Source organism: Mus musculus, chromosome 9 (assembly GCF_000001635.26).
Source record: "Mus musculus strain C57BL/6J chromosome 9, GRCm38.p6 C57BL/6J".
Classification (NCBI taxonomy): Eukaryota; Metazoa; Chordata; class Mammalia; order Rodentia; family Muridae; genus Mus; species Mus musculus.
The window spans coordinates 13,805,375-13,818,631 of record NC_000075.6 but is presented as its reverse complement, the minus strand read 5'-3'; the positions used below and the strand labels follow the sequence as shown (position 1 = coordinate 13,818,631).

The window sequence follows — 13,257 nt, the reverse complement described above, 5'->3', positions numbered from 1 at the left end:
AGGGAAGAGGCTGAAGGCCGGGAGGGCTGCTGTTTTCTTTTGTGGTACTCTGGCATACCGAGCAGGCACTCTACCGTGAACCTTACCTATGCCCCATGAATTTACTGCAAGTTCACTTCCTGCTTACAAGCTGTTGGGACAAGACTGTCTTAACTAATTACTACTTTTTTGTATGTATTCATTTTAGAACTGGCATCCCAGTTGGTAGCTGCAGAAAATAAATGTAATCTTCTAGAAAAACAATTGGAATACATGCGAAATATGATAAAGCATGCAGAAATGGAGAGGACATCTGTGTTAGAAAAGCAGGTACGGCACCTCTCAGATGAAATCAAGAATGGTGACAGAGGCCTGATGGCACTGTTATTATACTGTAAGTTCTTGGCCTCAGTGGAGTAGATCGTGGCTTGATTGGCTCTATTGATTATGACTCTTGTACTTGGTAGACTTGTGCTTGTTTGAAAGATAATCATGTTAATGTCTTGGAGTCTGCATTATTAATAAGCAAATAACCATATGTACCACTGAGATCCACTGTTTTTTGTAGAATTCTTTGCAATTAAAAAAAATACCTTATAAGTAATTTGGTTATTGAAGGAGGATCTCATATGCCTAGGCTGGCTCATTTCTGCTGTGCAGGGATCACCTGGAGCGCATTATACATGGTGTTATACATTATACTCTGCGCTAGGTAAGCACTCTACCAAATGAGCTATTGCCCAATTGTACATTTTAACAAAATACTTCTCTTTTGTTACATCAAAGTCTTTGTCTTTAAGTAACTTGCTACATTTGTAGAGGACAATTACAACATCAGTGTCCATTATATTTTTTAAACATCCTTTTCATATGAAAAATTTAACTTTACTATGCAAAGTTTGATTAGAAATTTCTCTTGTGTAATTCCCCATTGTCATGGACATGTGCAGAAATGGCAGACTCAGATTCTTAATGTTGGGTTTTTACAAATATAACCATTTAGTGTATTTGCCCTTTTTTTTTTCTTTTTTTGGAGATTCATTCCTTAAGTATATGGACAGTCTTTCCAAATCAGACCCTACATTTGGAGGAAAAAAGAATATATCTGTATTCAAAGTAAATAAATGCATACACGTTCTCATATCTGTTAAGAGGTTGCTTAGTAGGACCCAACTGACTAGAAGTACTTGTGTATTTGCATAGTTTGTATGTCTAATAAATTCTCCTTAGTCTAGAGTATAAGGATATTTTCCTTATATTAAAGCATATACTAGGTAAAATACTGTATGTTGAGAATTATATTCCAAGGCTGATGAGATAGTTTAGTGGGTGAAGGTATTTGCAGTGAGGCCTGAAGAACAAATTTGATCCCTCTGACCCACATGGCAAAAAGAGGGAACCAGCTTGAATATGATGTCCTCCGACCTTCAAAGGCATGCCGTGCGTGGCACACAAACAAAATGAGACACGGAGATCATTGATACCCTTGAGGTCTTAATGTTCTATTCCTAGAACTTCTTTCCGTATCAGCAAGTCTGAAAGGACAGGCAAATTACATATAGTATGATGTGGCTGTGTGCAGAGCCTACAGTTTACAGTTATCATATTATAGTGTAAAGTTAGCAACTTACCTTGATGCTGTTCCTCAGGTTTCTCTAGAAAGAGAACGGCAGCATGATCAAACCCATGTTCAGAGCCAGCTGGAAAAACTGGATCTTCTTGAACAGGAATACAACAAACTCACCGCCATGCAGGCCCTTGCAGAAGTAAGTCAGTAACATGACTTTTACCTACTGATGTAGAATGCTGTGGCTGTCACTGTTTGCATAAACATGGGTATTTATAACGTAAAGGTCTTTCTCACACATAGATTCTTTGAAAAGAAAAAGATCAGTTGAAAAGTAATGCTGAGATTCCTCAGTCTTGGTGGCTGAGGATAGGTAGTTCTTTTTTTTTTTTGAAAACTGAAAGGTAAAGTGTTTTTTGATACTTAAATCTGGCATCATGTAATTTTTTTCTGAACTAATTTTATTTCTGTGTTTTACCCTGGAGATAATTAATACTACTGAGTGAAGATCTTGATTTGTCTTTATGTAGTCTTTACCTTTGTACAACCTGTGTATTTCAGTTGTAGATTTTCTTTCAGAGTTTGGCCACTTAACTCACACCTACCTCACTAATTACTGTTAGTTGATCTAATAGAACACTATTAGGCAAGTGGTAGGGATATTATCAAGGCCTGAACCACTAGTGGCATGAACTGACATGATTTTTGTTGTTGTTGTTGGTTTGGTTTGGTTTTTCGAGACAGGGTTTCTCTGTGTAGCCCTGGCTGTCCTGGAACTCACTCTGTAGACCAGGCTGGCCTCGAACTCAGAAATCTGCCTGCCTCTGCCTCCCAAGTGCTGGGATTAAAGGAGTGTGCCACCACACCTGGATTAACATGCTTATTTTAACTGTCCTTAAAATTCTACAAAAAGATACTTTTAACCGTTCCTGTTTTGATATTGTTATTGCTAGAAAAAGATGCAGGAGTTGGAGTCCAAACTCCGTGAAGAAGAGCAGGAAAGGAAGCGGATGCAGGCCCGGGCAGCAGAGGTGAGTGCAAGGAGGGACCAGTGCTTTAATGGAGGACAGTCCCACACAAGCACAGCACATTCATGTGGAGACTCAGATAGTTTAGGAATGGAAATCAGGAATGTAATCTACAAAGTAAAATTTGAGCAGTTCTTTCGATGTTTCAAATTGCAGAGTCTGAATTAGTATTTTAAAAACCTTTGAGGTTGGAGCCGGAGGGATTGCAGAGGATTAGAACATTTTGTTGTCTTCACAACCCACATGTGGCTCACACTCATCTTCAGCTCCAGTTCCATAGTGTCTGACTCTTCTAACCCCTGGCCACCAGGCACATGTACATACATAAACGCAGGCAAAACATCCATACATGTAAATTAGAATGTACGTGCGAGGTAAAAACAGGTCAGACAGAGTAGTAGTCACGTAAAGCTAAGGTCTGATGAGCTACTACTAGCTCGTTCAGTACCCAGTATAAAGTATGCCTTGGGTTGGAGGTAAAGTTGAATGGTAGAACGCTTGCCTGGCATTCATTCAGAAGACACTTGGTTCAGTCCTCAGCACTGCAGCAACAAAACTGTTAACATACCAGGACAGACTTGTTAAGCTAGCAGCCTGCCCTAGCAAAAGAACGGACTCTACTCTCTCCTACTTTTGAAATCTGTGGCCAGCCACTGGAGGTAGAATTGTGTAGATTGAAAGCATCAGTTTATGTATTCCAACCAGAACTGCATTATCAAAGATACTGCAAGAATAATAAAGTACTGCTTAGACTCTACAAGATAAAATTGTTTTATGATTTGGCTAGAGACTTTTCTCTGATTACTTGTTCAGATATCTTCCAGATAATCTCTCTTTTCCAACCCTTTAAGATTATTACAATGTATGTAACTTTCATCATAGTAACCCATAGAAGCAGGTTCTGATATCTGAAGTTACTGGTAGAGCCTTGATAGTTGAGTCTGTGGCACTGTGTCTAGATGCGGTTGTAGGAATAGAAACATTGCAGTTTTTTTTCTGGAGCTTCTTTGAGTCATTGATTCTTTTATATTAAAATTGATAAGATTGGTAAATTTACTCTCTGTGTACTTGTTGGGTTAATGGCCATTTAAACAGTTTTGATTTTTAGAGAATTTCTTCCAACTTTAGAGATAACTATTTTACTGTGTTTCTGTTCCTTAAATGTAACCATGCATATGCATGGGTAATTTTTTATTCAGTTTTAGTGTATAGCCCTTATATGCCAAATAGAAATTTTCACAGACTCATTGATTGATGAATTGTTCAAGTTTGAGTTGTGATGGTGAATGCCATGGTAGTGGAAGGCAGATGCGTTTCTGTATCTTGTTGGTTCCGGTTTGTATAATCCAAAACAGATTATTTAGCCATCTAGAGCCTGGGTTTTATAGTGCTAGTGAACTCAAACGAGAAATGATAATAAAAGTACTTTAAAATTCAGGCATACATAAAAGAAATCAGCAAGGAAAACTAGATAGATAAGATAGAATCGAAAAGTGACTTTTAAGGGGTTTCTGTTAGAGCTGACACTTTTTGACACTGTAAGGATGATTTCCTGTGGAGTTAGGTCTCGTATAAACTATTAATAAAGTATGAGCAAGGCTGCCATGCTCCCGAGGGTGGAGAGCTGGCATGCCATTGCCGGGAGACCCTGTCCTAAGCATGCATGAGACGGGAGGGGGTGCTCGGTGTTCTTTGTTTTTCATTCATTACTTCTGCTGTTCCCTAAAGTTCAGTCATAACTTCTGGGGAGCTTTGCCTCGTGTAGAAATTGTAAACACTTTAGAGAAAAAAATCTGCTGGTTGGAATTTTTACCAAACTCCAGGCTTTTGTTATATAGGGAGACAAAATGGCCATTGACAGAGAGTTTGAAGGAATTTGCGTCTCCCTCCACCCCCCCCAAGATTTGCTTTAAGTATTTGGGAGTTTTGCCTGCATGTTTTGTATATGTGCCACATGTGTACAATGCTTGCAGAGGCCAGAGGTACTGGACCCTCTTGATCATTTAACCTGGGAGTAAATGGTTAAAAGCTACCATGTGGGGGTTGCTGGGAACATTTTCTCTGATGGGAGCAGCAGAAAGTGCTCCTAAGCCCATCAGTCTCTCCAGCCCAGAGGAGTGTAGAAATTCTACTAAAAAGATAACGATTGCTGAAATAATTATTGCTACTTTTGAGCATTAAACAGGAAGGAATCTATTTTGCTCTTGAGTTGCTTTGGGTCTACTTTTACGGTAATCATGCTTTTAAAAGTGAACATAGCATGCTGTCATTCATTCATTAAATGGAGCTGTGTACATTCCATTTAATTTCTGAACTAGAATTTGCATACTACCTACCAGTAGTGAAACAGTGCTTCCAGGCAGTACATAGCCAACTGTGGCTTAGCAGTTCACATAAATGAGAGGCTAAAGACATACAGTACATCCATGCTGTCTCATTGAAATGATTACTACTGTATTGTACAGACTTAAATGGTGCCTCGTATGTGAGTTGTAGCTTTTATTTTACATCATTAACTCTATGCTATTTTTTTCTAGTTACAGAGTGGTCTAGAAGCAAATAGACTTATTTTTGAAGATAAGACTACTTCATGTGTTTCAACCAGCACTAGAAAAATAAAAAAAAAGAAGTCAAAACCACCAGAAAAGGTATGAAAACAATCAGTCAGAGTACCAATTTTGTGTAAAAATTTGTGTAAAAAGTACTCAAAGCTGTGTGGTATTAGAACCTTAGGAGGTAACTCTCATTCTTAGTTTCCATGTTCAAAGGTGAAGATAAGTAAGATTTACTCATGAATTCTTACCTTGGTTCTGAGGACCTATATGAAAATTGGGAACCATAGAAGATCATAAAAATACTAAAAATATTCAGCCTGTATTCATTACCTTTCTCTTAAAATGCTTTGTTCCTCTACTTAATTCTTGCATCTGTTTTGTTAGTATTCCCCACAACCTCCTTAGCCTTCAAGTAAAACGAGGTTGTTCAGCCAGCACTATACGATCCCAATATAAACAAGTGTGGTTTGAATATAAAACGTCCCCTATTAAATCACTGGAAAGTAGGCCTTGAGGTTCTTAGCCTGACCCTTTTCCTGTCCTCTATCTTTACTTCTTGACTGATGGTACAGTGTGATGAATACACACCCATTCCCAGACCTATGGTTGCCATGCTTTTTCCATAATGAGTTTTATCTTATTAAACTCTGGGCCAAGTAACTTCTTGAAGCCTGGTTTCTGCAGGAAAAAAAAGAGTGGTACACCAAGGTACCCAGTAGTTCCACAGTGAGCTGGAGTCTTGGATTAGCTCACCAAAATAAAATAAAATGATTTTCTTTTTTCTCCATCCAGAAAGGTTCTAGGACCTATTTTGGTGCACAGCCACATTACAGATTGTGCTTAGGTGATATGCCTTTTGTTGCTGGAACGGTGAGTTGTAGCTATTGTTTTTATGTTTAAAATATTTTCAGTATCTTTAGCTTTTTTTATTTCCTGTTAAACATGGATATGGGTGTTTTGCCTGTCTGTGTGTCCTGTCTGTTTTAGTACTCACGGGGGCCAGAAGAGGGTGTTGGGTCCCCCGGGACTAGAGTTATAGCTTAGAGTAACCTGCCATGTGGGTGCTGGGAATTGAACGTGGAATTCCATTGAAAGAGCAGTCAGTGTTCTTAACTGTTGAGACATTTTTTCAGACCTTATTTCAGTCTTCAGAAAACACATTTTAGGGGACATTAAAAGAAAAATCCTGCATCGGCTTTGGGAGTGCTAGAATTATAGATGTGAGCCACCATATGTAGTTCTAGTAAAACCTTGTAGAAGGCACAGCCTAAGGTTTTTTTCTTGAGTCTTTGTATAAGCCTTTATAAGTACAGTTGTGAAGTTATTTTTTACACAAACTTACTTTTTGATTTCTGTGATTATTACAAACTTTGTTTTCAATGTGAAGAAATGGGGAGTTGGGGCACTTTGACCCTGTACATGTGAAGATCAGGATACAACCTGATGGGATTTCTCTCTACCATGGGTTCTGTAGATAGAACTTAAATCGTAACACTTGTACAGCAACCATCATGGTGTCCCTATATGGTATGCTTAAATCTGTAATTATACATTTACCTATTCCATTTGACAATTGGTTCATCTTTGTATTGTCCAGTCTTGTCTAGAGTCCTTTCCACCCATTTTGTTGTCTTGGCAAATTGTCATTGAAGCCTTTAATCACAAAGGGCAAGACAAGGCTCTTTAATGTGAAGTTGTTTTATATATTCTTTAGAAGTGTTATTCCAAAAGTTTAAGAAAACACAATTGTTTACTTGAGCTTCTAACAGTAACAAAACTTTTTAAAATCTGTTCATTGCATATTAAAGTATACACATTGGCCATTAGAGAGAGAGAGAGAGAGAGAGAGAGAGAGAGAGAGAGTGTGTGTGTGTGTGTGTGTGTGTGTGTGTGTTTTACTGGCAAGTAATGAGTATTCACTCTTTCTGATGGTCATGGGCCACCTTTTCATTCCTAGGATCACCTCATTTGAGTTTGGCGTGTATGATTCTTCCCCACCACAATTAGCCAAGACAAATTAACAAATAATACAGAAACATTTTTAAACAACAAGCACATTAGGTCTTAAGTTATTCCCCTAAATCTGCATTTTAAACAAGTTAAGTCTGCTGGTGACTTATGGAGCTTAAACAAGCCCAGCCAACTATTGGAATTGTTATTTCCTATTGGAAACAAGTTCAAGAAAGCTATGAAGTTTTATTGTATTTTTATGTTGTGGCAGATAAACGTTAGCGCTTCCTACAAGAGGCAAGAAGGTCAGTTGGGTTGTTTGATTTTAGATGTGGTCTTGAACTCCACTATAGCACAGGATAAATAATTTCTGGTCCTCCTGCCTTCTTAAGTGCTGGAATTACAGGTGTGCAACAATTTATATGATGCTGGGGACCAAAGAAGGGCCTCTTACTCTTACATGCTCCTTAAGTACCTGCCAACTCAGCCACATCCCCAGCAGGGTGTTCATTACTAACTGAAGACGTTAGTACATCAGCCAAGTGTTTGATACAGGTGGATGGCTAGTTGCCAATTTGCCACAGTATAGTACATTTATGCCTTAGGATTTAGAGATGAACTCTTACTCGGGTTACAAACTAGAACCTGGCAATCAAGGACATTATTTGCTTGATTTACTTTTCTCTTTAGTCCACCAGTCCCAGCCATGCCGTGGTAGCCAATGTTCAGCATGTCTTGCATCTGATGAAACACCACAGTAAAGCCCTGTGCAATGATCGAGTTGTTAACAGTGTTCCCTTGGCAAAGCAAGCTTGCTCACGAGTTAGTAAGAGTAAGAAGTCAGTGGTGCCTCCTTCCAGCAGTGTTAATGAAGAACTTTCGGATGTCTTGCAGACTTTACAGGATGAATTTGGGCAAATGAGCTTGTGAGTTTTGACTTTTTGAATTTAAAATTACATTTAGTTCTAAAATCTCATTTTTTTCTAGCAGCTTGGATTTTTAATCCTAATTTTATTCACTGATGTTGAACATAGCCATTACACCAGCCCACTGGCTGGGAGTTAAACAAGCCTCCCTTTCTATTTTGTTAGATGTCAAATGCCAAGGCTTAGGTAAAAGCTCAGTAGTATTGAGGGTTATCCAAATATAACTAATGAGTTAGGACAGCGTTTGAAAGCCAGTGTCCCAGAGGATTTACTTTATAAGTGATGCTGATGGGAGAAGCAGATAAAAGTTTATATTAGCCTGCAACCCTGGATGGACCCAAATTTGTCTGGGATTAAGAATACTTGCATGTATCTTCATTTTTGTAAACCTTTGTTTTTATTTATGTATATATCACATGTGTGCAGGTCCCCAAGGAGGCCAGGAGAGGGCATCAGAGCCCCTGGAGCTGAAGTCACAGGTGGTTATGAGCCACCCATGTATAGAGCAGCAGTTTGTTAAAAGGAGTTATTTTTTAAGAGTGGTGAATCCCATAGTGAAATATAAAGGACATAACTTAAAAATGAGGAACTGAAGGTAGTCTCCCTTGTGGTTTGTATGCAGTGATCATCAGCAGCTTACTAAACTCATACAGGAATCACCAACTGTGGAACTAAAAGACAACCTGGAGTGTGAATTGGAGGCATTAGTGGGAAGAATGGAAGCGAAGGCCAATCAGATAACTAAAGTTCGAAAATACCAAGCCCAGGTGACTCCTGCCCTTCTGTCGTTTTTTCCCCCTTCATGTATATTAATTGATGATGCTTAAGCTGTTTCTGGAGATTTTCCTAACAGTCTGTGTTAAGAAGTGTTAGTTCTTATATTTCATATAAGATGTGTCTTTACTGACTATATTTAATATCCTTGGCTTTATGAACAAAACTAAGTGGTTTAGTTTGACTAAATTGTCTAAAAATACAGCTAGAATTTTTAATTTTCAAAGTCAGATTAAATATGTAAAAAAAAGTAGTATGTTTGCTCATACTAAATAATGACTAAAAGGAAAAGGGTTACTCACATTTAATAAGCCTACTTGGTGTTCTCATCTAGAGAAACAGACTGTATTTGAGATTGCTGTGAAATAGGGGTAGAACAGGGGTAGAGTCCAGCTCCTGGGTTGACAGCAATTGGAGTCTGGGTAGAAGTGGACAACTCTGAAGTAGGTTTTAGAAGTAAAAAATCCCTCTCAAGCTTCCAAATGCTGTGTGATGTGGAAGAACTATTTCACTGGCACAGAATCAAGTATATTGAGAATGCCATCTCACTTCATTTCCTTAAAACCCATTTTATAGGTGAAGTAACTGTGACTATCTCAGTAAATGAAATAACCTGCCCAAGGAGATCCTGTGTGGTTGTTGGTGCTGGACTGACAACTAACTAGTAGCTGTTAGAGTTTACAGTCTGGTCAAGCAGGGAGAATTCGAAGCCTGTCCCTCTCTCCTTAAGGAGACTTTTACAGTATTTATATAGCACTTATTTACCTGGCTGTGTATTTTACATATGTGATTTATAACTTCTGCAGATCTATGTGCTTTTAAAAAAACCCACCTAGAATCTATCACTTGAGTGTTAGAGGAAGATTATTTAAGTCAATGGTGTACTTAAGAAGTTGAGGCAGAAGAATCAAGAGTTTAAGACTGAACATAGCAAGACCTCGTATCAAAAACAAAGCTAAAAGAAAATGTTTTTATTGAATTCATTTTTTCCCTGTTTTGATTATTTGGTCAGCTGGAGAAACAAAACATAGATAAGCAGAAGAAGGAATTAAAAGCTAACAAAAAGACTCTTGATGAAGAAGGGAACAGCAGCGGTCGTTCATCTGGAGTCCCAAGGACCGCAAGTAAGAAGGATCTGGCCAAACAGAGACCTGGAGAAAAAAGCAGGAAAAATCTTCAGTTACTGAAGGACATGCAGACCATACAGAATTCACTGCAGAGCAGTAATCTGTGTTGGGATTACTGACACCAGGTCATAAATGATGTACCTCACTGGTCATAAACGATGTACGTACTGGACATGAGCAGACTTTCCAGGTCTCATGCTTGCTAAGCTGCCATTACTGGCAGGTGTTAGGGGCCAAGCTTCATTACAGTCTATTGTGCTATGTAGCACAACTGATGGAGATGGAGTTCTGCGGCAGAGAAGCCTCACTGTCTTTGAATTTGCTGTACTCATTCACTGCACTTTGTAAACAAATGACCAGTTTTTTACTCATGGGTGTGTTTTTTAAACTAGGTATATATGTAAATTGGGTTTGAAAATTCAGAATATGAGATAGTCCCCATAGTCAGTGCTTGAAGTCTTGTTTTTTAAATCTTCCCACAGCATGAAGTGACCACTACTCTCCCTTCTCCAGATGACCATTAAATGTACTGTTTTCAAGAAGACTTTGTTTTGCTTTGGTATTTTAGACATTGATCAATCATAAATTCACTTAAGTCAGTTATCCATGAAATATGTCACAATGTCTTCAGAAAAACTATATAAACAGTTGTTACTGAAGTAAATGAAATTTTGGAATAAAGAATGAGAACGTGGGTATTGTAAAATGTACACGTTTACAGTTTTTAGACAGTATCTATTTGTAATCATGTTAAGCACTGTTTAATCTTGACTTAAGAGAAGCTCATGCTTTTAGCATACAGTATGTGAATTGAATACACACATCTATCATGCCAATGTAAATTATTTAACTTTGAGTAGATCGACATGTTATAATCTTTATAAATTTGGTACTTCAAATCAATAAAGCAGTTTTTAAACTTTGCTTAACAGCCAGCTAACAAAGGCTTTATTTGTCATACAAACTCAAAAAGTGCATGTTAGTATCGTGATTGAGGAACGAGAATATCTGAGGCATGCTTGTCATCCTTGTGCTTACAGAGACCAAGCTCAGTGTTCCTGAATGGTTCAGACAGGCTGGGGAACATACTAGCCATCTACTAAGTTGAATAGCATGAATTGTTTGTTACTTGGGCACCAGAAGGCCCTATCACTTGGTGAATTTTCTAGTTAGAAACATAGATTTTTAAGCTTCATGAGTCACCTGAAATTGTATATAAATTTGTGTGTGCAGTTTTCTGATGAGGTTTGCAGGAACAATGACCTGACAACCGTGAGTCCATAGTCCCCAGGAAGGTAAGAAACTGCTCTGGTGACATGGCTCAACCACCACTTCCAACTGTTCCACTTGTGTTAATTCCTTGGATTTCAGGACAGTAAACTGTATAACTGTCATCTGAATGATGATGGCTCCAACTCCTAGTTAGAATAGTAATTGGAGGATAGTAACTCCTACCTGTCTCCAGCTGGATTCCAACTGTAGGCTTTGGGTTTTGATTCTGCTTCAGTTTCTTGTTCACTTGCAGCAGAGCTCCCTTGTATCCTGTACAAGACGCCAGCGCGGATCCCACGCTTCGTAAGAAAGGAGTGCTTTCCTTGATGTCATACTGGGGTGTGTGTGAACACCAGGAATGCAGTTGAACTCCACATAAGCACTTTTAGTGTGCACATTCCACACTCAAGATTCCTTGGAGGTCACAGAAAACATTGCAAGGTTTTGGAGTGACATATTTCTCTGCCGTTTGGGTGACCGTATGATCAGCATCCCTCTGATGTCATACCAAGATGGTCAAAGGTTTCAGGGAAGAAAGCAGACTAGTGAGGAAAGTGAACTGTTACAGAAATCTTACTTGAATGCTGGGAACATAAATACCTCCTCAAAAAAATTTTTATAGCTAAGTTTACACCAACCAAATTATTTGGTACCAATTCTTGTAAATACTGGGTATGCTGGGGTATATTCAATAGTATAGCATTTGCCTGGCAAGTGTGAGGCTCTGGGCTCAATATCCAGGTAAAATATATAAGCAAAAAAAAAAAAAAAGTAGGAAAGAGGAGATCTGTGATGTACTAATTCCAAAATCAACACCAGGACTACAGTTCAAACAATGAGTTACGGAACAATGCTTTTTACAGTTTGATTTTAGGTGTCAAAGACAGGTGGGCTTAAATTGGATTGGATAATTCCAGGTTAACATTTTGGGGGTGGGGTGGGGAGGGTACTTTAGACAACTGTGGACAAGGACAAAGTTTGAAGTCATTTAATTAAAAGACCAAGTGGTAAGAAGCTCGTTTGTTACAGTACATTACATATGGCTCTTGTACAGAGTAAAACAGACCCCAGGAGTCAACTGTCCCCACCAGCACCGGACTCGGGTGAGCAGAGAAGCAAGGCTTTACTTGCTGGCACTGAGACTAACTCATGCAGAGTGCTCTTTGGTAAAGTGTCCATGTGAGATTTACACAGCACATAAAGTCAGACTTCTAAGTTTTTAAAATACTGTCTTAAAACTTGCCAAATAGCATTTAGATAAAGTAGAGTAACAGTAAGGTTTTAAGATGTCTTCTGTGATGTTTGTGATCAATACACAAATGGAGTAGATGACAGCTACTACTTTGTCCCTTCAACCCCCCAAAGCACATATATAAGGCATTGTTTCCTAATTGCTGTTGAGAATATGCTAATTACAATGTCAGCAGCAAAAAAAAAAAAAAAAAAAAAACCTACTATGCCATAATAATCTCAAGACAATGCTTTTTACTATATTAAATATCACAAAACTTGGGGAAACTGAGAAAGGAATATTTGGATCTGACACAAGCCTCAATGCGTGTGCTCTCAGGTGCAACAGCAGGTGGCCTTGCTTTTCTCCCCTCCTGGAGATCTGACCAGGTGCTCAGGGTTTTAAGACATTTTTAAATGAAAAACTTGCTCCCAGTGTGAATACAGGACTGCAGTACTTTAGTATTCTTTGGGTGACTTAAGATTAGTGTCATACTTTAATTATGAATGAGATCATCTTCATTGTCACTTGCACTGCTATGTTTCTAAACTCATCTAAGAGAGATTTGAAATAAATACAGCATCCGAAGGATTCTCCAGTAGATGGGTTTTAAACACGGAAGGTTTTCTACCCATAAGGTGCTGGAATGTCAGGTTCCTGGCAATGAGGCCCTGGGCCTAGTCCTTTCATACAACAGTTTGGACAGGAGTCACACACTGTGCAGGAGAGCTGGCTCTCTCTGAAGAGGAGGTTGAGCGGTTGGAAATTTCTCTCTGAAGTTCCTCTACTTTTCTTTGAAGCTCTGCTCTTTTGGCAAGAAGTTCTTTGTATCTGCTGTGGATAGGTTC

The 13,257-nt window shown here is 38.7% G+C and overlaps 2 protein-coding genes across 28 annotated transcripts in view; one reads left to right on the top strand and one right to left on the bottom strand.

Moving 5' to 3' along the window:
• Positions 1-10,849, top strand: part of Cep57 (centrosomal protein 57) — a 19,625-nt gene extending 8,776 nt beyond the window's left edge. For 3 of the 9 annotated variants that reach the window (XM_006510650.2, XM_017313667.2, XM_030244682.1), the window contains exons 4-10: positions 188-309; positions 1,629-1,745; positions 2,500-2,577; positions 5,112-5,222; positions 7,770-8,005; positions 8,628-8,772; positions 9,792-10,841. In XM_006510650.2, coding sequence (XP_006510713.1) covers positions 253-309; positions 1,629-1,745; positions 2,500-2,577; positions 5,112-5,222; positions 7,770-8,005; positions 8,628-8,772; positions 9,792-10,025 — 978 coding nt within the window. In that variant the 5' untranslated portion in view covers positions 188-252 and the 3' untranslated portion in view covers positions 10,026-10,841. Of the gene's footprint in view, positions 1-187; positions 310-1,628; positions 1,746-2,499; positions 2,578-5,111; positions 5,223-5,921; positions 6,000-7,769; positions 8,006-8,627; positions 8,773-9,791 lie in introns of all 9 variants that reach the window. The other 6 variants (NR_037622.1, NM_026665.4, XM_006510649.2 and 3 more) reach the window with 4 other exon arrangements.
• Positions 9,736-13,257, bottom strand: part of Mtmr2 (myotubularin related protein 2) — a 61,637-nt gene continuing 58,115 nt past the window's right edge. For 8 of the 19 annotated variants that reach the window (NM_001373876.1, NM_001373875.1, NM_001372573.1 and 5 more), the window contains one exon: positions 9,736-13,257. In NM_001373876.1, coding sequence (NP_001360805.1) covers positions 13,096-13,257 — 162 coding nt within the window. In that variant the 3' untranslated portion in view covers positions 9,736-13,095. The other 11 variants (XM_011242621.3, XM_006510676.4, XM_006510677.4 and 8 more) reach the window with 2 other exon arrangements.